Below are 22,718 nucleotides of genomic sequence, written 5' to 3'. Positions count from 1 at the left end.
GGTTTTTGGACTAGCTTGAGTAGTTGTTGTTTCTTCAAACCAATTTTTGAGACTAGAGACCAGTAATGCCAATGTAATAAAAAATCCACCTGTCAATTTGCTAGGAAGGTAAAACACACCACACCAACAGCAGGAAAATAACTAACACGGCCATAAAACTCATGGCTAGACTGAATTTATACATTTCATCTTGTTTTATGGTATTCTGTCACTAAAATCATGGGCTCTTGTCTCCAGTTTTCCCACAGTTTTCCCCTCTGATGTGGTTATCTATTTAGTGACATTTCAATGAAATTCCACTGCTTAACCTTTAGCCTTTGGGTCTCCTCAAAGGGTTCCTCTTCATTAGGTTGGCAATCCAAAGACAGCAGCATCTCCTATGTTCAGGCATTCTCCCATCAGGCAGACCTGGGTGTATGTCCTCACTCTGCAATGCTAGCTGTGTGGCCTTGGGTGAATGTCCTTACCTTAAAGCCTCAGTTTCCCCCTCTGTGAAATGAAAATAATAGTGGCCACTTCATACAGATATTAGACAAAATGAAAGAATGCATTTGCAGTGTTTAGTTTACTTCCTAGGAGACAGTAATTGCTCAATAAATATTCTTTATCTTCAGCAGCAGTGGCAGCCTTAGGAGTTACTGCTTTATCCTAGCAAGCCCCCTTCTCTTCTAATTCTTTGTGCCTGCCTCGCTGGACGGCCCTCCAGTGCATGGCCACTCCTTTTCCAAGCTTTGTCTTTAGTGACTGGAAATAACAGAGCCTGCTCTAAGGTTTTCCGCAAGTCACTACCTGCTACAGATAGAGGAGATAGAAGTTCATTTAAAAAAAAAAAAAATTGCATTAAGATCATGCAGGCCTTGCAAACCTAAAACTGGATCTCCTTTTCTTTGGGACTTCTTTGGTTGCATTTTATCTGCATGGTTCTGAAAAGGCCAGGTGAAGAAAATGAGCCCATAGGCATAATGTCACATTCCCCATCTCCATTGATGGATATTTGCCCATTAATTCCCTTTGCACCGGCTCGCTCATGTCTTCATTTTCCCTATGCAATTACTGGTCCTAAATCCTTTCAGAGAAGGGAAAGCATGCATCCCCAATAGCATTTTGCATCTACAAATCAAATATATAATTGGCATCTCATGACTGGGTACCCACAAATCACAGTGCATTTGAAATTACAGGCACAAGATCGAGAGGGCATTCTCAACCTTGTCTGGAAAGGTCTTCATAAACCTGTTTTAGAATAATAAGATAGTCGCCAAATCTCCCATTCTAGCACCATTTGCGATTATTTTAAAGTCATTATATTTGCTGAGCTTATATAATTTTTCAACGATCAATAGATTTTATTTGCATACCCCATAATCTCTCTTCCTGCTGTGTGATTCTCTACATATAAAAATGTTATAGCAAAAAGACAGTGGCTATCAAAAAATATAATGGCTGTGCACCCAAATTACTTCTGAGCACTCAAAAGTGATTTATTTATGTGGTTATATGCCAATATATACAAGTGCCTTGGTAAACTTTACCATCTAAATGCCAAGAGTCAAGTCTTAGTCTCCTTATGAGCCAACATTCTTCCCTGTAGAGGTATGACTTTAATGGGATATGAATTTCAATCCAGATTTCCTAAAAATCATACACATGAATTTTCTTTTTTTTTTTTTTTTTTTTTTTTGAGACGGAGTCTTGCTCAGTCGCCCAGGCTGGAGTGCAGTGGCCGGATCTCAGCTCACTGCAAGCTCCGCCTCCCGGGTTTACGCCATTCTCCTGCCTCAGCCTCCGGAGTAGCTGGGACTACAGGCGCCCGCCACCTCGCCCGGCTAGTTTTTTGTATTTTTTAGTAGAGACGGGGTTTCACCGTGTTAGCCAGGATGGTCTCGATCTCCTGACCTCGTGATCCGCCCGTCTCGGCCTCCCAAAGTGCTGGGATTACAGGCTTGAGCCACCGCGCCCGGCCATACACATGAATTTAGCAACTATCCCACTACAGGAATATTAGAAAGATATTTCTCAAACCTGAAAATTATTAACTTGGGACCCTAGGCATTTATAAAGAATTATGACTCCTGCCAATTAAAAAAAAAAAAAAGCAGTAGATGGCACGAAAAACTCAATTTGGCTTTTCCTGTGTCCATTGCTCACAGTTTATAAAAGTGTAGATCAAATCACTGTTCAGTTCGGCATGGGAAGCACTTGGTCTATGTAAGGAAACTGGAATGGAATATGGAGCCTGTTACTGTCGTTTCATCGCTGCTTCTTCTTTTGCAGGCTACGCCCAGGAGGAACAGCTGAAAGAAGAGGAGGAAATAAAAGAAGAAGAGGAGGAGGAGGACAGCGGTTCAGTAGCTCAACTGCAGGGTGGCAATGACACAGGGACGGACGAGGAGCTAGAAACAGGCCCAGAGCAAAAAGGCTGCTTCAGTTACCAGAACTCTCCGGGAAGTCATTTGTCCAATCAGGATGCCGAGAATGAGTCTCTGCTGAGCGATGCCAGTGATCAGGTGTCGGACATCAAGAGTGTCTGCGGCCGAGATGCCTCGGACAAGAAAGCAAACACTCACGTCAAGCTTCCAAACGAAGCACACAACTGCATGGATAAAATGACTGCTGTCTACGCCAACATCCTGTCGGATTCCTACTGGTCAGGCCTGGGCCTGGGCTTCAAGCTGTCCAGTAGTGAGAGGCGGAACTGTGACACCCGAAACGGCAGCAACAAGAGTGATTTTGACTGGCACCAAGACGCTCTGTCCAAAAGCCTGCAGCAGAACTTGCCTTCTAGGTCCGTCTCGAAACCCAGCCTGTTCAGCTCGGTGCAGTTGTACCGGCAGAGCAGCAAGATGTGCGGGACTGTGTTCACAGGGGCCAGCAGATTCCGGTGCCGACAGTGCAGCGCGGCCTATGACACCCTAGTCGAGTTGACTGTGCACATGAATGAAACGGGCCACTATCAAGATGACAACCGCAAAAAGGACAAGCTCAGACCCACAAGCTATTCAAAGCCCCGGAAAAGGGCTTTCCAGGATATGGACAAGGAGGATGCTCAAAAGGTTCTGAAATGTATGTTTTGTGGCGACTCCTTCGATTCCCTCCAAGATTTGAGCGTCCACATGATTAAAACAAAACATTACCAAAAAGTGCCTTTGAAGGAGCCAGTCCCAACCATTTCCTCGAAAATGGTCACCCCGGCGAAAAAACGCGTTTTTGATGTCAATCGGCCGTGTTCCCCCGATTCAACCACAGGATCTTTTGCAGATTCTTTTTCTCAGAAGAACGCCAACTTGCAGTTGTCCTCCAACAACCGCTATGGCTACCAAAATGGAGCCAGCTACACCTGGCAGTTTGAGGCCTGCAAGTCCCAGATCTTAAAGTGCATGGAGTGTGGGAGCTCCCATGACACCTTGCAGCAGCTCACCACCCACATGATGGTCACAGGTCACTTTCTCAAGGTCACCAGCTCTGCCTCCAAGAAAGGGAAGCAGCTGGTATTAGACCCGCTAGCAGTGGAGAAAATGCAGTCGTTGTCCGAGGCCCCAAACAGTGATTCTCTGGCTCCCAAGCCATCCAGTAACTCAGTATCAGATTGTACAGCCTCTACAACTGAGCTAAAGAAAGAGAGTAAAAAAGAAAGGCCAGAGGAAACCAGCAAGGATGAGAAAGTCGTGAAAAGTGAGGACTATGATGATTCTCTACAAAAACCTTTAGACCCTACAATCAAATATCAATACCTAAGGGAGGAGGACTTGGAAGATGGCTCAAAGGGTGGAGGTGACATTTTGAAATCTTTGGAAAATACTGTCACCACAGCCATCAACAAAGCCCAAAACGGGGCCCCCAGCTGGAGTGCCTACCCCAGCATCCACGCAGCCTACCAGCTGTCTGAGGGCGCCAAGCCGCCTTTGCCTATGGGATCCCAGGTACTGCAGATCCGGCCTAATCTCACCAACAAGCTGAGGCCCATTGCACCAAAGTGGAAAATGATGCCACTCGTTTCTGTGCCCACACACCTGGCCCCTTACACTCAAATCAAGAAGGAGTCAGAAGACAAAGATGAAGCCGTGAAGGAGTGTGGGAAAGAAAGTCCCCATGAAGAGGCCTCATCTTTCAGCCACAGTGAGGGCGATTCTTTCCACAAAAGCGAAACGCCTCCAGAAGCCAAAAAGACTGAGCTGGGTTCCCTGAAGGAGGACAAGCTGATGAAAGAGGGCAGCGAGAAAGAGAAACCCCAGCCCTTGGAGCCTACGTCTGCTCTGAGCAACGGGTGCGCCCTCCCCAACCACGCCCCGGCCCTGCCATGCATCAACCCACTCAGCGCCCTGCAGTCCGTCCTGAACAATCACCTGGGCAAAGCCACGGAGCCCTTGCGCTCACCTTCCTGCTCCAGCCCAAGTTCAAGCACAATTTCCATGTTCCACAAGTCCAATCTCAGTGTCATGGACAAGCCGGTCTTGAGTCCCACCTCCACAAGGCCAGCCAGCGTGTCCAGGCGCTACCTGTTTGAGAACAGCGATCAGCCCATTGACCTGACCAAGTCCAAAAGCAAGAAAGCTGAGTCCTCGCAAGCACAATCCTGTATGTCCCCACCTCAGAAGCACGCTCTGTCTGACATCGCTGACATGGTGAAAGTCCTCCCCAAAGCCACCACCCCAAAGCCAGCCTCCTCTTCCAGGATCCCTCCCATGAAGCTGGAAATGGATGTCAGACGCTTTGAGGATGTCTCCAGTGAAGTCTCAACTTTGCATAAAAGAAAAGGCCGGCAGTCCAACTGGAATCCTCAGCATCTTCTGATTCTACAAGCCCAGTTTGCCTCAAGCCTCTTCCAGACATCAGAGGGCAAATACCTGCTGTCTGATCTGGGCCCACAAGAGCGTATGCAAATCTCGAAGTTTACGGGACTCTCAATGACCACTATCAGTCACTGGCTGGCCAACGTCAAGTACCAGCTTAGGAAAACGGGCGGGACAAAATTTCTAAAAAACATGGACAAAGGCCACCCCATCTTTTATTGCAGTGACTGTGCTTCCCAGTTCAGAACCCCTTCTACCTACATCAGTCACTTAGAATCTCACCTGGGTTTCCAAATGAAGGACATGACTCGCTTGTCAGTGGACCAGCAAAGCAAGGTGGAGCAAGAGATCTCCCGGGTATCGTCGGCTCAGAGGTCTCCGGAAACAATAGCTGTGGAAGAGGACACAGACTCTAAATTCAAGTGTAAGTTGTGCTGTCGGACATTTGTGAGCAAACATGCAGTAAAACTCCACCTAAGCAAAACGCACAGCAAGTCACCCGAACACCATTCACAGTTTGTAACAGACGTGGATGAAGAATAGCTCTGCAGGTATGAGTTTGCTCCGAGGCATTGCGACTAGCCTGGTGAGGAGCTTCTTACAGGGAGATGGGTCTGCTTAGAGGCAGCTAGTGTCTCCCAATGCCAAGCAGGGTAGTAGCTTGCTTGAGTAGGATTTATTTTTATGAAAGACCAGAACATGAAAACTAAGTCCTAATCATTCTCTCAAGTCCTCCAGTCTAGAGCTGGGAACTAGAATAAAATGGGTTTAGAGAGATAAAGTTCACAGATTACTACTGCTTTTTCTAGGACTTCATCATCCATAATCCTGAATTACCCAAGGCAAGTTCAAGTGTCCAGCCAAGGCTATCTTTCATTTTAATTATTAGATACTAACTTCTGTCGCCATTCCATTTCACCACTCTACCTTTCCATAGCAATGCCAATGACTTATAAGGTGACAAGAAGGTGAGCAACGGAAGAAAGATTGGAGAGTGCTAGATGTAGTTACTATATAGAGATTCTTTAATCAACTCATGAATAGCTTGAAGTTGTCTTTAGGATTGTTACTTGTAATGAATGCTTTTTGCAGTTTACTTTTTAGCCATTGCCACCTTCCACCCTCTTCCCTTTGGTTATTTTCTACATTACATGTCCTATGAATAAGCATGTGCCCTAAACAGGTTGGTAGAAAAATAGTCGTCTTCGCAAAACATTGAGATGAAAAGAGAAGAAGCTTATTTTCTTCTTTCATCTTTTGGTTGTCTTGTGGACAGGCCAATATTAGAGCCCACCTTTAACAAAGATAGAGGCAATGTGTGACCTTGAGGTTTCATTTCACATAAAGAAACAAATGGCTTTCTGTATACTTAATGTGCATGGAGTCCCACAGCTTGAAGATTATTTGCATCATGTATCATAGAAGTTCCATGCCTTATATAGTCATCCATGCCCAGACCATTTCTATCATTTTTAGGAAACAGGGCAGAGACCAAGGTCAAATGCCCTGGCAGATTAGTTTCACCAGCCATTTTCAAATTGAGTATAAGCAAGGCTGAGTCTTAACAAATCTCTTTCATTTGCCTATTTGTGTTTTCTGTACTTCTTTTTCTCTCCCTTCCAGCAGGATTCCCCCACACACTAAGAGCCCTCCTATGTGTTCACGTGTTCCTCCACCTTCGGCCATTCCCCAAGACGGGAACCCAACCTGAACTAAACCTTCCGCACTGACCAATCCAGTTTATGTCATGCTAAGTTACAGATTTGCTCCTAACTAATTAGCTCTTAATTAATTCACAATCAAATATGAAAAACTAATAACATATAATCGCTCACCACCCCCTATTGTCAGAGCATTGGTTTATAAACAGAAGACTTTCAGAACAAGCTAGAAAGGTAAGACACCAGGAGAGTTCCAGGTAGAGAGCGGTATTTACATGGCAGGGCTTTGGGCTCGCCTCACATCAGACAGAGAGGTTTACTGAGTGTGAGGATGGCCAAGATGAAATAAAAAGTTCAAATATCCGACCTAGGGCTTTCCCCTGAGTGAGGAGATCTAGGCTTCTGATGGAGAGGAGTCCTCCTATAACTCTAATTGCTATCTGGTCCCAAATGAAGACTGTCTTTCTGGTTTGCATGTTTTTATCATCATGATTAAATGTGTTATTGGCAGATTCTTCTCATTCTTTCCAAGCATGATTTGTTCAGCTCACGAAATTGAAAGAAAAGCCAAAATGCATCCATTGAATTCACACCTGAGCTTGGGGCTTGACAGCGTCCTATTTATTTGCTACATAACATTTTAAATCTTATATAACTTGCCATTATGTTTTCCTGGTTCTTTAAAAAAAAAAAGCCGGGGGGTGGGGGGGGGGGTGGCACATACACAGAATACCTAGAGAGAAGAAAGATATTTCAAATCCAATAGTGGTGGATTGAAACCATGGTGAAGAGGACAAATAGGTAATATTTATTTGTACTATAACAAAGACCACTTTTCTGCCTGTTAGGTTTGTAATCTTTTTTTTTTTTTTAGAAAATTAATATAATTGCCAAAACATTGTGATATGTAGATAGGAAGAGGGAAGGGAAAAAAAAGCTTGATCCATCGTCAGTCAGAATCTGGAATGTATGATACCTGTTCTAGGGATTCAAAGGTAAACCAATAATTTGGAAAAACATATACAAAAGGTACTCACAAATCTGTTAAATACATAGATAAGATAGCCATTTTGGCACCTCCCTGCGTTTGTACAGGATGAGTATATCTAATTTGGACCCCAAAAGCATCGTATTAGTGTTTTCATTATACAAAACCAAAGCTCCATCTTTACAAGCACCATTAGGCTGTGGTTCTGAGAGGATTGAAGAAAAACAGGTTTGAGTGTTTGGGACTCACTCAGAGCTATGGGCATGTACGTATGTTTTGTAAACAGAAAAGATGGTGCAGGTACTAGCTGTGTTTGTGTTCATCCTAATAATACTCCTATCTGCCTGAAGGTTTCCCCCATCTGTACAAAGGTCGATTCTTGGTGCTTTGGTCATCTTAGAAAAAAATGCCTCCACCCCCAGGGTCCTCTTTTAGAACAACATTTATGCAATACCTTGCCCATTGCTTAGAATGATGCATGTAAGGTTTGTAAATGGTCATGAAATAACATCATTTGTTGTCTGGAACTCTCATCTTAGCTGTAATGCATGATAGCACAAATTGTGCAAAATGACATGATCTTTTAGGAAGTAGGATCAAGATTTCATGGAAAATTTGAGAGCTTTAACCTATCTATGTGCTCTGAAACACACAACTTTTGATCTGAATTTTCTTTCCTTTATCAGCTATATCTTAAATCCTGCAAAATGCTCTGCCAAATATTAAATGCAACATTTCATTAAAAATTCATTAGAAAATATTAAGTGTGCATCTCTATTTTAGGGACATAAGTAATCTAGAACAGTTTCAATAGGTATCTGTATATATCTTTAAAAGACACATGCTCTTGACTAATAGAAATTAAACTGAGAGCAAATCAATGAGTCTGAAATGCATAAAGGCTTGAAATTATAGTCATTACTGTGTAATATAGTGTACAAGTTTAACAGCACACCTAGCCTTGAAATTGCTGGCAGGAAAGTATTCTAGTCCAATGAGCTGCCACTTCTGTTGTGGGCGGCTTGATAAAAACACATGTTCAGGGTGAAAAGCGTGTAAGGTTGCCAGACAAAATACAGAATGGATGTCCAGTTAAATTTATATTTCAGATAAATGATAAATATGTTTTGAATGTAAGTCTGGCCCAAATATTGCATGGGCCATACTTATATTTTAAAAGTATTCATTGTTTATCAGAATTCAAATTTAACTGGGCATCCTGTATTTTTATTAGCTAAATCTGGCAATCTTAACAGCATAGATAATATGGCAATTGGGAAGAATAAAACAGTCTGGACAAATTAATGTCTATTAATGGCATCAACCATTCCTTCCTCCATTAAATAAATATTCCTCCCTTTCATCCTCTTTTCCCTCCTTTGTTCCTTCATTCCTTTCTCTTTCCCTTCTTTTCTTCCTTCCTTTTTTCTTTCCTTCCTTCTTTTCTTCCTTCCCTGCATTACTTTCATCCTTCAACAAATATTGGCTGTGCTTTTACTATGCACTGGACTCTATTATATTTAACAATGGAAGTATAATAGTGAAGCAGCAGTTCTACCAATTATAATAGCAAAATGTGCCAGGCCTTGCAGCAAGTACTTTGCAAACATTATTTTACTTTATTCTCACAAACAGCCCTACGAAGTGGAGGTTGATTCACTCATGATAGGGAGGAGAAAATGGAGGCAGAGAAATTCTGCCTGAATTCCCCAAGGTCCTGCAATCTCTGAGCCTCACTCATTCATTATGACATATCTAGAAAGTCATCGTTCCACAGCAAGCACTGTGCTAATTCCTAGGGAGTAAGCCATAACCAGGACAAGAGTCTGCCTTTGAGGCTAGTGGCAGACAAATAGATGAAAAACTCTAGGGGAAATGCTGAAAGGAGCACACAGGAGGTGCCTCTGCCTGGTTCTGGGGGAAGCCAGGATGGGGAACAGAGGTCTCAGAGGCAGTGTTTGGAAAAGACTGCTGGGTTTAAACCCCAATTCACCCGCTTTCATGAAGACATGCCCCACTTCTACATCTATATGATGTGGACATAATATCCTTCTCGTAGGAAGGTTGTGAGAATTAAATGTATGTAATTATTTTCCTTAAAGCCCGTAGTAGGTTTACAAGAAAAGCACATAGTAGGTCTATAAGAAAAGCAAGTTCTAGGCAGAGCCGCTGCATGCTCTTACCATGCTCTGTAGCCTCACCTGCAGCATAGAGAACTCGCAGCAACTTCCTAACTCTAACTAATTAATAATCCTCCAAAACCTCAACCTGCTCTTTGATTCAGATAACAATGACAGTGAAACTCTCATTGACTGGCCTCTTTTTATAACTCAGGCGTAATTATTCATATTATCCTCATTTTGCAGAGAGGTAAACCAAAGCTCCAAGAGTTTCATGATTTGTCCAAGAGCATAAAACTAAGCCTGGAGGCAGGATTCGAACCCAGGACTTTCCAATGCTTATCAACTTTCTCCTGCTCCTTAGTTTCCTCCTCCTTGCCTGAAGGTTTCTAGGCAATACTAATGGCCAGATGTGCCTCCAACAGCCCAGAGAAAAAGCTGTAAAATGTGGCCTAAAAGTTGAGAGGAGAAAGGGCACTTTCCTGGGTCTTTTGGAGGCTCCAGCTATCAAACACTGCAACTCAGGGGCCCAGGACTGACCTGCAGGGTGAAGCAGAACATCCTTGTTCTCTTTCTTTTAATGCTCTTGTTCAATCAGGTAATTATACATTTGCCATATGCTGTCTAACCAAGAAATGACCCAAATTCCAGTGAAAATATATATACCTAAGATTAAAAAAGAACGTCCTCATTCTGACCCTTGGGAATTCATTTTAGGGAGACGAAATGAGAACTGAGAAACAGGGTCAAGTACAAGACTGTAGCATCTCTCAAGCAGCAAGAAACCAATGCATCGTCTTCCTTAACATTTGCATTTTTTCAAAAGGATCTGGCTTAACTCTGTGTACGTATCTCGGCCTCCATTGCACCTTCCCCCTCATTTGGACTTTTGAATGCTCAATCCTGACGTGTATAATTTGGTGCTTTAATATAGAGTAACATTATTTTTCATTTACTCCAATCTGCCATCAGTATCATCTTTTCATTTAACCAGATGCAATTCTTTTTTCTTTTGCTAAATTGAAAATCCATGAGCGACAGGGAGTGCAATGTTTTAATTAGCTCATATTTTTTATATGGATTTATGTCTTTAAAATACATTTGTGTAATTCTTCAGCTAAATTAAAAACGTCTTTCTGTGAAAGTGAGGAGGGGAAAATAAAGAGCTAAATTGTGTCATTAGCTTAGGTGGTTGCAGAGGAGGAGCAGAATCTAGTGGAGGTTCACACGGTTGCCAGAGCTGCTTCCTGTGAGGCTTTTGAACTTGCCCTTCCTGCAAAGAAGTCTTTCTCCAATAAAGACCTCTCAAAAAATGGCTTGGGGAGGATTTTTTTTTTTTTTTTTTTTAAGGCCTCTAGTAAGTAAACAAGCAGTTACCTTCACTGAGCTAATTTGAAACTCAACCTGCCGCCAAACAAACAGAGAAAAAGAAGTCATAATGATAAACAGTTTTCCCTGCATTTCTCTTTGTCTTTTTTTTTTTAAACTATCAAGTTTAAAGCTTTCCATGATGCTTTTTTCTACTTTCTAGGAGACAAGTGACATTCTGTGGTAAATGGGAGAAAAAGCCATGCAGAACTGAAATCTCTCTAACGCATTGACACTAACTTGCCCTCTATTGTTGGAAATGAGCAGGCGTTCATGATTGTTCATCAAACGGCTCCTAATGCAGTTAAAGCATTCAGCTATAATTTCTCCTTGCATTTATAATTACTGTCATAGACTGCACACCTCGGTGAGCAGATTAAAGCTATAAACTATTTAGCCTCGGCTCTAAGACGAGGAACTTGATTTGTCTGGCAGGAGTTATTTGTTAGGGAGCTTGACACTTCACATAAAAATGACTCAACTTGATGAAGAACAATGCAGTTTTAGCAATGCGGGGATTTTAAATCAGTCATGACGCCACGCCCTGCAAGAATCGCAGGGCAGTTTGTTAAATGATATGTAGGCCAGGGAGATAAGGGAATGTGTTAAGGGTACCAAAATAGAAGAGGATTTGGTGTGCAGTTGCCTTCTTTCCTGACTCTCTCCTGGAAGATCAGGAGTTTGTTGAAAATCAGTGCATGTCATGTTCTCCTATTAAATCCAGTGTAAATGACATGTGAGGCTCACCTGGAGGGGAAAGGGATACCAGCAGCCACAGGTACATGTCACATTTGGGGGTTTTACAGAACTCTGTGTGGCTGTTGAGCACATTCATCTCCGGAAGCCCAAGAAGCCAGGAGTGTAAGGAAAATGGGTGTTTGGTTTGGTTTGTTTCCTGGAACATGTTCGTGTGTTTCTTTGGGTATTTATTTATTTGTTTACTTGCAGGAGGCACAGAATATTTTTAGGCACAGAAGGTGTTTCCATGGGGCTGATTCTATACCTTTTATCTGTGACAATAAACAAAAAACAGATACTTTCCAACTCAGACATCTTCTAATTGTTGTGACCAAGAGCTTTTTCTCAATGAATTTTGGGCAAATTTGACTTGCCACGGAATCATCTCCCACCTACCCATACTTCATAGCCATCAATAAACACAAATTTACCTTAAAACTGGCATTCAGCATCAAGACTGTTGAATGTTTATTTGCAGCAAACAGTGGATACCAGTTCCCAAATATTAGGGATCATGAAGACAAGTGCTCCCAGGGCTGGGCGGTGACCTGGAGGACCCTAGCATGCCAGCAGGGACAGTCACAGGGAAGCAAGGAGGCCTTGCACAGCACCGGTGGTTTCCAAAGAAGTAGCAAATCCAGATCTTTGTGGGAGCTCCCCAGTGTTGTAGTCAAGAGGTTTTTTTTTATGGATGTGGTTTGGTTTCGTTTGGGTTTTAGTTTGTTTTGTTGTTTTTGTTCTGAACACCCTTCAAGCCAAACAAAGTATATCAGAGACCAGATTCAACTCCTAGGCTGCTGGTTTGCAGCCCCTGGATCTGGTGGCAGGTCAGGTGGAAACACTGGCCCTGTTTCTCGGTGGTCTTTGTCCCCTCTCCCTCAAGGTAACCCCACTAGGGCTTTGGGCTCTTACATGAATGCCGCTTGTCCCCATCTCAGAGGATACTGGGCTGTTCTTTAGGAAACTCTACTTCCTTCTTCTGAAGATTTCATCAAGTTGCTGCTACTCAGAGGAGAGGGGCAGGCTGGGGTCCCCTGGAGAGGAACCAGCCATTCAGGCTTACCCAGGACTTGGCCAGAAGGGTTCCAGGGATTTGAGACTGAAACCAGAAAATTCCAGACAAACCAGGCGAGTTGATCACCCTGCTCTCCTAATATACTCTGGTTTCTTTTCAGATTATATAAATCTTTTGCCTTCTACTGATACATCTCTTGCCTTAGGGCACAATACTCACTGCTGGCATAGCTTGCGAAATGGTGTGTGTTCTCTACTCCTTAGGATATTTAGTCAATGCTGTTACCCAGCACATTTGACCTATGGTATTTGTCTAATCCTCACAGCAAAACTGCAAAGTAAATATTATACCCATTTTAGAGATGAGAAAGCTGAGGCTCAGAGAAGGTGTTTCAGATGCCCAAGACCCACAGCAGCAGGTCACAGAGCTGAGACTCCAGGCCAGAGCCGTCAGAATTGGAACACAGGGTTCCTTACACAGCACTGGGCAGCCAGTGCTCAACTTCAGTGTACATGGAACAGACAATGTTTCAAAGTGTGGTGCCTTTAAAGCGCACAGTCTTAGCGAGCTGATTTTTGAACATGTGTAACGGTGCCTCAGCTGTATTTGCTGCAAAGAGTGGAATCTTCTTGCATGCCAAAACCCCCGGCACAAAGGATGTATGTCCAGAGTGAGCAAGTGTTTCTAAAGTTTCACCAACTTCAGCCCAAATATATGCTCTTGCAAGCTACCCAGCACTCGTGCCAGTAGGCAAAGGACTATGGCTAAAGGAGATTTTGTTCAATGAAGTTAGCCTTCAAGTTATTACTCTGTGATATGTGTAGATTTTTTTTTATACAAAGCTTCTCCCTTTATTCACTCAGGTGCTCTACAGGGAGCACTCACTGTAGGGTAGGAGCTGGCATTCCTGTCAGGGAGATGGACAGACAAAAAGTGTCATAATGATGGAAAACAAGGCAGTGTGGAGGGCCAGAGGGCACTATGGCCTGCCAGTTTACAAGGAGCTCAGGGAAGGTCTCATAGGGAAGGTCTGTTTATGTTGAGACTGGCCAAGCAGCACTTAGAGGGGTTCCCAAGAAGTGGTAAGAGTACCTGCTCCTCTCCAAGCACTGAAGGCAAGAGCAGGCCTGGTGGATCTAAAGATGTATCAAGGGTCGGGGGAGACACAGCTCGGGGAGGAAGGGGACAGCATTGAAAATGAAAGCTGGAGAAAGAGGCCAGGGCCAGAGCATTCAGGGGTGGGGGAGATGGGGAGAAATAAGGCCTAGAGAGGTTCAGTGACTTACCCCAGGCCACACAGCTAACAGACGTCACACATCCAAAGAAAGTTCCAGTGAGAACATTCAAATGCATTGAGCCAGACAGGGAAGGCGCACTTTGGGAGCTTGGAAGATTCTAAATTTCAGATTTTCAATGCCAGAAAGGCTGAGACAAGGGAGAGACTGGCAAGCATGAGAGAGGCTTGAGAGGTGTTGGAGGTGAGCAGGGACAGGGTGGGGGTGCAGCAAGTCATGGCAGGGGAGTTAGGAAGGAGGAAAGGAGGTCTGGTGGCTGCCAGGTACAACACAGGGGAAGCTGCTGTTTCTTTCCTCCTCCAGCCCCGCAGCATTAACCCACTCTGTGGGGGCTCAGCCCACCTCTATGAGCTGGTCTTTCTTTTTCTGTTGTGTAATAGGCGCATGGCAGTAAATGCCACCTCCCTGGCTCCCTCGCGGAAGCCCCACGGCTTGATTATTCCTGAGAATTGGTGACATTCTGTGGCTGCTCCTTGTGGGGGAGGCACAGGTCTGGCCCACCTGTTGATTTTTGTTCACTTCTTGCTGTCACTTTTGAAAGAGAGGAAGGTTTTACATACACATAAGTAATTAATTTTGTTCTTTCTTATTCTGAACGTCCCACACATCAGCAGAAAACCAGAAAGACTTCTTCAGGACAGAGAGGCACAGGAGAGCAATCTAAGAGAAATGTGTTTTCCCTTTCTCCCTCCCTCCCTTCTTTTCTTTCTTTTTACCAGTGTTTATCAGACACTTCTTACAGACACTGAGACTACAACAGGGAAATATACGAGCTCCCTGCCCTTGGGAAGCTTAGAGTCTGACCCTCCACTTTAGACTGAGGCTCGAGAGAAGCTATTTGGCCACAGCTACACCAATTTTACCTGCAGTGGGATAAGATCTAAAAGTTAGACTTCCTGGGTTTTATGGGAACACCAAGGAGGAACATCTAATCCAGGATAGGGGTCAAGGGTGGAGGAGGACACAGGGAGTCCGGGAGGACTTCCTGCATGGGAGCCCCGATTCTGAGACTTGCAAGATGAGCAGAAAGAAGTCAGGAGAAGAGAGATGGAGAAGAGAGATGAAGGAGGGACACAGCATGGAAAGAGAACAGCAGAAAAGGAAATCTCCTGGAAACAAAAAGAGGTTCAATTTGTGCTCTCTGCCCCACGCCCAGGAACTGTTTTCTCATTTTCACCAATTTGACATAAATAACTGTACACTCAAGTTCTGACAAGGCTGGACCCCCGTGTTTTCACCCCTCCACTTAGAGGATCACTTTCTAGTTCAAGGCAACACAGTTTGTTCTCTCAATGACCTGTGTACTCTCACCTCAAATAAGAAACCATTTACTTTGGATTTTCCAAAATACCAAAAATCTCATTGTCCCATCATTGCTACTAGTAAGAATAATATGGCTATAATAATAGGTAATTGTATCCTTCATAAATCCAAAAGTATTTGTGTGCATGTACTTTTTCTCAAGCCCTATAAAAGGCTCTAGGGATAGAGTGGAATCACAAACAATGACACTTCTTGGCCTTGTGGAGTTCTAGTCTAGCAGGGGAGGCTCATCGATGAGTTTTTTTGTTTGTTTGTTTTTTGTTTTTTGTTTTTTTGAGATGCAGCCTCACTCTGTCGCCCAGGCTGGAGAGCAGTGGCACGATCTCGGCTCACTGCAACCTTTGCCTCCCTGGTTCAAGCAATTCTCCTGCCTCAGCCTACTGAGTAGCTGAGCTTACAGGCGTCGCCACCCCAATCGGCTAATTTTCTGTGTTTTTAGTAGAGAAGGGGTTTCACCATGTTGGCCAGGCTGATCTTGATCTCCTGACCTCAGGTGATTTGCCCACCTTGGCCTCCCAAAGTGCCGGGATTACAGGTATGAGTAATCACCCGGCCTCGATGATGATTATATGACCACACAGGTGAGCGTTGATAGCACTGGTAGGAGTACCACCTATGAGGCTGCAAGGGAAACAAAGTCTCTAGCAGGGGCTTTGACCTGGCACAGAGATCAGAGTAGGCCTTGAGGGAAGATGGAAAGGGCCTCAGTGCTAGTGAGCTGAAACAGGAAGTGTGTTCCAGCCAGAGGGAAGAGCCTGTGTTGAGGTTCCGAGGCCAGTGAGAAGAGGGACAAGTACAGGTGCCTGAAAGAAAGTCAGTGAGGGGAAGGGAGAGGGAGAGCACAGGTGATGTGAAATGAGGCTCCAGTGATGCAGTTTCTCTTAATATTTCAGCCTGTGCTCAGATCCTTAAAGGCACTATTCACGTCTTTCATTAATCTCACAGGATGGGTGATAGTCATTCATTTTACATAAGAGGAAACTGAGGCCTAGAAATAATGAAAAGCCCCAGCCTCACAGTCCATGGCAGAAAGAGAATGGGAGTCTAGCTTAGACCCTACACATGTGTTCCTTCTACCACATGACTCCTGTAGTCACGTCATCGCCTGCCTGTACCTACAAAGGGCTGTTTAAAGATGCCCAGCAGATGTTAGATGCTTGCAATAGTCAAGGTCAGAAACTCACAAACACTGAGCAAATAAAACTAAGTAAGGAATAAATGAGTGCTGACATACTCATCAACACTGATATTTATTGAATGCCTCATATGTGCTAAGCTCAAGCTAAGCACTTTTCATGTAGTATCCTTCTTAATTCTTGCAACAACTTTTTGAAATAGGCGTTTTTATTACTATTCCCCCTGTGCTGCTGAGAAAACTGGAGCTTTAAGAGCTCAAGTGATTGTCCAAGTTCACGCAGCTGGTGAGGGTTGAAGGTGGGACTCAAACTCCCAGCCAGAGCCTGAATCTTCACCCTCCCTGGACTGCTTCCAGTGAAGCAAAGCAAAGCAAAGTCCATGGAGACTCAGTGTGCGAGGGAGTTGGCTTGGCCACTTGGGGATGGAGTTTTCGGAGGCCTTTTTGGGAGAAAGTGTGGATTTGAACTGAAGAATTGTATAAAAAAGGCAGGGGGCGGGCATTTGGAAGTCCTTTAGTCAAAAACACCCATGTTGGAGCCTCCAATACATTATATGTTCCATGCAGAATATGAAAGAAGTTTGTGCAAGATACAGACCCAAACTGAAATAGTTACTATTCATTTTGTGTCACGTCAGCGAAGATGGGAACCAATTAAGGAATGGGGGTGGATCTTTATAATTGAGAAATTCAGATGTTCTGAACTTTGGGGCTCGGGATAACCTACAAATCCAGACATGGGCCGAGACGTGGCAATATGAGGCAAGACCTCAAGCAGGTGGAGGAAAGACTGCCTATCCAGGCAATAATGTGACTTAGAAACAGGATCCGAGTACCACTTCATGGCTAAGCATGTGCGGGATGGAACCTGTCTTCCTGGGCTTATATCTTGATAAGTCTTGGGGTAGGCCTCAAAGGCTGCATCTTCAGTATAAATACAAACGTGAATGAACAACAAATGGTGGTTATTTTAAAGATCTATCTTGGATGGCTATTTAATTTCACTAAACCCCAGGTTGCGCACCTGCTGACTGGAACAAAGAATTGTCGCTTCTCCATGAGGCCATGGTGAGGAGTTTAACCCCACATTGTCCACAAAGACCACTTAAATTATGGTAGATGCTCAGCAAATCTGAGCTGTTATTTTTATCACAACTGTCAGAGATCACATCAGGCTTCGGGGTCGGACACACCTGGGTTCAAATCCCAGTAGGGCCACTTACTGTTGGAGCCGGAGCAAGTCAGTTATTCTCCCTGAGGGTCAGTTTTCTCGTCACTAAAATTCCAACTATTAACACTCATCTTTCAGTGATGCTGTGAGGACTTAAAAAGAATATATGTTTAGATTGCTGAAAGAAGCCGGCACAGATTGGATGGCAGTGAATGTCCTTGTAGCCCTCTGTCTCCTGCCTTAGTTTGTGTTGAGGATTAGGTCAGATAGTGCACAGGGATGGGGGGTGTCGGCGTGGATCTGGCACACAGAGCAAGTACCTGAGGAACTGCTTTCCCCTCGATTCCCTTCCCCCTGACCCCCAGCCCTTGATCACCTACTTTAAAGAAAAAAACCCTTTCATTTACTTAGGGTTTAAATTAAGATGTGAAACGGATGGTGCCACTTTATTTGAAGGAATAAAGAGAGATTGTAAGTATAGATTTATCTAAAACAGCTCTGGGAGGGGTTGGGGGGATAAAAGATATGTCCCTGAGAAAAAATGGAATGTAGCATTAACCTGCATTTCCTCCCCTCCGACTTTCCCATTCTCTTCCTGCCACCAGCCACTTTGCAAAACTCCACTTGCCACATCACACATTTGCTGGTGGCTAAGCCATGCTTGGGAAGAACTGCACTGGAGTTTTCAGTAAGATGATGAGGATGATGATGATGGTGATGAGGAGGAGGAGGAGGATCTGATGATGAGGATATGATGATGATTAAATGTTGTAAGACGCAAACTTAGAATAGTGCCTGGCACACTATCCATTATCAGAAATATCCATGTCATCGATATTGACACAGAACTAACATTTATTGAGCACTGTTTGAATCGCCATATAGGTTAATTATATTATCAGTAACAATGAAATGAAAGGAACCTCTTCTTTTAATCCTTTTTTGATAAAATAACTTAATATATTCTCATCTCATCTCTGAGAGGTAGATGGAGACCCAACCTTCATTTACTAATTTACCTTTAGGGAGACTGAGGCATTTTTCTATAAAACTGGGAGCTATGTAAGAACCTGGCTACAGTGAAATGCACCTGTAGAGGGTATGGTGGGGATGCCTTTGGATTTCTGATACTATATCCTTGTGCCCATGCCTGGCTTCTGCTTGTTTTTCCCCAATAGATGCATCTGCAACTTTCTTCTGGGGCTATCCCCCAGCTCCTGCAGCTGCTCTCCTTGCACACACAGAGAGCCCTTGGTGCCTGCAAGTGTGTGCCTCTGGCTGGCCTTGAGTTTATGACTGATATGGAGTACCAGAGCCCAACTCTTGCCTCCCGAGAGGCCAAGCTCCGAGTCCTAAGGTGCTAGTGCCTTATGTATGCGCTCTCAATTAATCTTTCTCCTAAATTCTATAAAGAAGGAACTATGACTGCACCCAACTTACAGGTGAAGAAATCAGCCCTCAGAGGCGTGAAGTGACCAAGAAGACCACACAGCTAGTAAGTAGCAGAGCTGGATACTAAGTGTAGACAAATGGAGGATTTGCCTGAAGCCAGAATTGTGGCCAAAATGTCAGCACCATTCTGGCATCCCTTGGTGAAATTCTGTGGGTAGTACGCCATAGCGTGAGATGCAGACACACCACTTATTTGAAGGAGAGAAAAGATGAATCCCCGCCCCTCAAAAAGCTTAAATATCCCCAAAATTCAAATCTTTGACCAAGGCAACTTTCTACCACTCCCGGCCGTCGGCAAATTGGCACTTCAAATGTGCGTGGTTTTATCTGGTATTTTTTTATCGATGGAGAAAAAAATTATGTTTCAGGTTATGTTATTTTCAATGCTACATTACTCGATTTCACAGTCAAATAATTCTATTTTTGCTCACCAGAGGATTTTGTCATGTTTAATTGTTTATGACTACCCCCTCCCCCTGCACTTGCAGGAGCCTCCACTTTTCCCCCTGCTGCCTTTCGTTAGACTCTCCCATGTGTGGTAACCATGGAGATTGGTCCCTATTGGATAGTCTCTGCTCTGGCTTAGAAGTCAAAGAGCCAATCAGGACCTCGTCATACCAAGAAATGTAAGAGGATGAAAAATGCGAGGCCTTTGTAAGTGGAGGGAAGGCCTGACATGCAGTCTCCAGAGGCAGGGAGTTCCTGATGCCTAGAAATCCTGAGAAGGAAACATACAGCAGCTAAGCTCAGTGGGGAAAAACATGGGTCCTGGAACTGCTGGAGTCCGGCCCCAGGGCTGGGTCTCCTCTTCCTGGCTGAGGGACCTGGGTCAGGTCACGCCACTTCTTTGAACCTCAGCTGTTCTCTTCTATCAAGTGGCAGCAGGAAGGCTGAGCTCACATATTGTTATAAAGATAAAATTAAATACAACCCACTAAGCACCTGCCCAGTCCTGTATCAGGCACGTAGAAGTCCTCAATTAACAAGAGCTACTCTCATAATAACTAAAATGTAGCACCCCTAGAATTGAGGCTGGGTGAACAGATCTAACAGCCCTGCCCTCAGAATGTTTGCTGCCCAGCACAGAAGGAAGACAATGAAACCACAAGGCTTAGCCTCTGCTCACTGCCAGCATAACAGAAGTACGGAGCCAGTGGGGAAAAGAGGGGTCAAAGAAGTCTAACCAAACAAGAAGAGATCTAGGCTGAGTCTGGAATGATGAAAAGGAGCTAGCCAGGTGGATAAGAGGGAAAAGTGTTGTGGAAAGAAGGAGCGGCAAGAGTAAAGCCTTGTAAGTGAGAGAGAGGGTATGGTTCATTCCAGAGAATGCCTGTGGCTCAGTATGATTGGAGGGAGCCCAGTTTTGGGGAGCAGATGGCAGAGAGAGGAGGCTGAACAGACAGGTGGCTGGTGGATGTGCATACAATGACTTCTACTTGGGTGCACAAACTTTGTCTTTTCATGATCATAGAGACAGATGTTCGACTGAGGTTTGCTTTATGAAATATTGGAGCATTGTTTCCATGAAATTGACTTTGCAGGGCTTGGAAGTGAGTGGAGAAGTGGAGTTTCTTTTTTGGTGTGACGGAGTCTTTCTCTGTTGCCAGGCTGGAGTGCAGTGGTATGATCTCAGCTCACTGCAACCTCCGCCTCCCCAGTTCAAGCAATTCTCCAGCCTCAGCCTCCTGAGTAGCTGGGATTACAGGCACGTGCCACCACACCTGGCTAATTTTTGTATATTTAGTAGAGATGGGGTTTCACTATGTTGGTCAGTCTGGTCTTGAACTCTTAACCTCGTGGTCTGCCCGCCTTGGCCTCCCAAAGTGCTTGGATTACAGACCTGAGCCACCGCACCCGGCGGAGAAGTCGACTTTTACCTGAGCCTCCAGTTAACACTGCATACAAGGTCGACCTCCACCTCGAAGCTCTGGGAGGGCAGAGGCTGCATCTGATTGGCTTCCTGTTGTATTCCTTGGAATCCAGACTCTATAAATATTGGATAAAAGAAAGTAAGGAAGGAAAAGAGATGGAGAAAGGGACATACTATCTAGGAAGTGATTATCCTTCCTTTTGCCATCCGCCACGGGTGAAATGACAATACTTACTTCCCTCAACCGTGAGGCAGATCAAATACATAAAAGTACACAAAACATGAAGCACAGTCCCCAGCATCTAACAGAAGCCCAGTGCAAATCAATCTTCAGGCTTTGCACAGCCAGAAAAGTATGAGAATGTAAGAAACATTTCCAGCCTGCTGGGTAGAAAGGACTAACACTCTGCCGGGATGTTTGTGCATCCGGGTTAAGAAATGTCTGTGCTGACATTTCTCAAAAGAAGACATTCATACAGCCAACAGACACATGAAAAAATGCTCATCATCACTCGCCATCAGAGAAATGCAAATCAAAACCACAATGAGATACCATCTCACACCAGTTAGAATGGCAATCATTAAAAAGTCAGGAAACAACAGGTGCTGGAGAGGATGTGGAGAAATAGGAACACTTTTACACTGTTGGTGGGATTGTAAACTAGTTCAACCATTATGGAAAAGAGTATGGCAATTCCTCAAGGATCTAGAACTAGATGTACCATATGACCCAGCCATCCCACTACTGGGTATATACCCAAAGGATTATAAATCATGCTGCTATAAAGACACATGCACACGTATGTTTATTGCGGCACTATTCACAATAGCAAAGACTTGGAATCAACCCAAATGTCCATCAGTGACAGACTGGATTAAGAAAATGTGGCACATATACACCATGGAATACTATGCAGCCATAAAAAAGGATGAGTTTGCATCCTTTGTAGGGACATGGATGCAGCTGGAGACCATCATTCTTAGCAAACTATCACAAGAAGAGAAAACCAAACACCGCATGTTCTCACTCATAGGTGGGAACTGAACAGTGAGATCACTTGGACTCGGGAAGGGCAACATCACACACCGGGGCCTATCATGGGGAGGGGGGAGGGGGGAGGGGGGAGGGATTGCATTGGGAGTTATACCTGATATAAATGACGAATTGATGGGTGCTGACGAGTTGATGGGTGCCGCACACCAACATGGCACAAGTATACATATGTAACAAACCTGCACATTATGCACATGTACCCTAGAACTTAAAGTATAATAATAAAATAAAATAAAATAAAAAAGAAATGTCTGTGCTAACTCTTGGAGGAACTGCTGTGTTCCAGGCTCTGTTCTGAGTCCCGGACTATACCAGAGAATAAGAGAAACAGGGGATGCAGGTTGACAATAATACTAAGGGCTAACATCTATTGAGCACATAAATACAAGTAACAATTTCTGAGAATGAGGGGCTGCCAAGGAAATATGGGGTAGTGCAAGGGACTGTGACAGGACCACCTACTTTAAATAGAGGAGATTGAGAAGACAGGAGTCAGGTGGCAAATTGGAGGCAGAACATCCCAGGCAGGAGAAACAGGAGCAGGGCTCGTATGTTTGATTCGGAGAAAGGCTGGAATGTCATAAGCTGGGCATCCAGGAGCGGGACATGGATTGTGGGATGGGCGTGGGACAAGTCAGGGCTTTGTAGAACATGCTAAGAACTTTGAATTTTTTGAGACCATGCTAGCTGGGTGGGAAAATAAAAGAACGCTGGATTTGTTTTTCCTTAAGTCCAATG

The 22,718-nt window shown here is 44.2% G+C and overlaps 1 protein-coding gene across 2 annotated transcripts in view; it reads left to right on the top strand.

Annotated features, from left to right (window-relative positions):
* The window catches only part of TSHZ2 (teashirt zinc finger homeobox 2), a 550,341-nt gene that overhangs the window by 313,666 nt on the left and 213,957 nt on the right, over positions 1 to 22,718 (top strand). Inside the window, exon 2 of one of the 2 annotated variants that reach the window (XM_010363386.2) lies at positions 2,275 to 5,341. In XM_010363386.2, the coding sequence (XP_010361688.2) occupies positions 2,275 to 5,333 (3,059 nt within the window). In that variant the 3' untranslated portion in view covers positions 5,334 to 5,341. The remainder of the gene's footprint in view (positions 1 to 2,274; positions 5,342 to 22,718) is intronic. The other variant, XM_030915142.1, reaches the window with a different exon arrangement.

This window comes from Rhinopithecus roxellana, chromosome 13 (assembly GCF_007565055.1).
Source record: "Rhinopithecus roxellana isolate Shanxi Qingling chromosome 13, ASM756505v1, whole genome shotgun sequence".
NCBI classification, from domain to species: Eukaryota; Metazoa; Chordata; class Mammalia; order Primates; family Cercopithecidae; genus Rhinopithecus; species Rhinopithecus roxellana.
This window is presented reverse-complemented; position numbering and strand designations above follow the sequence as displayed.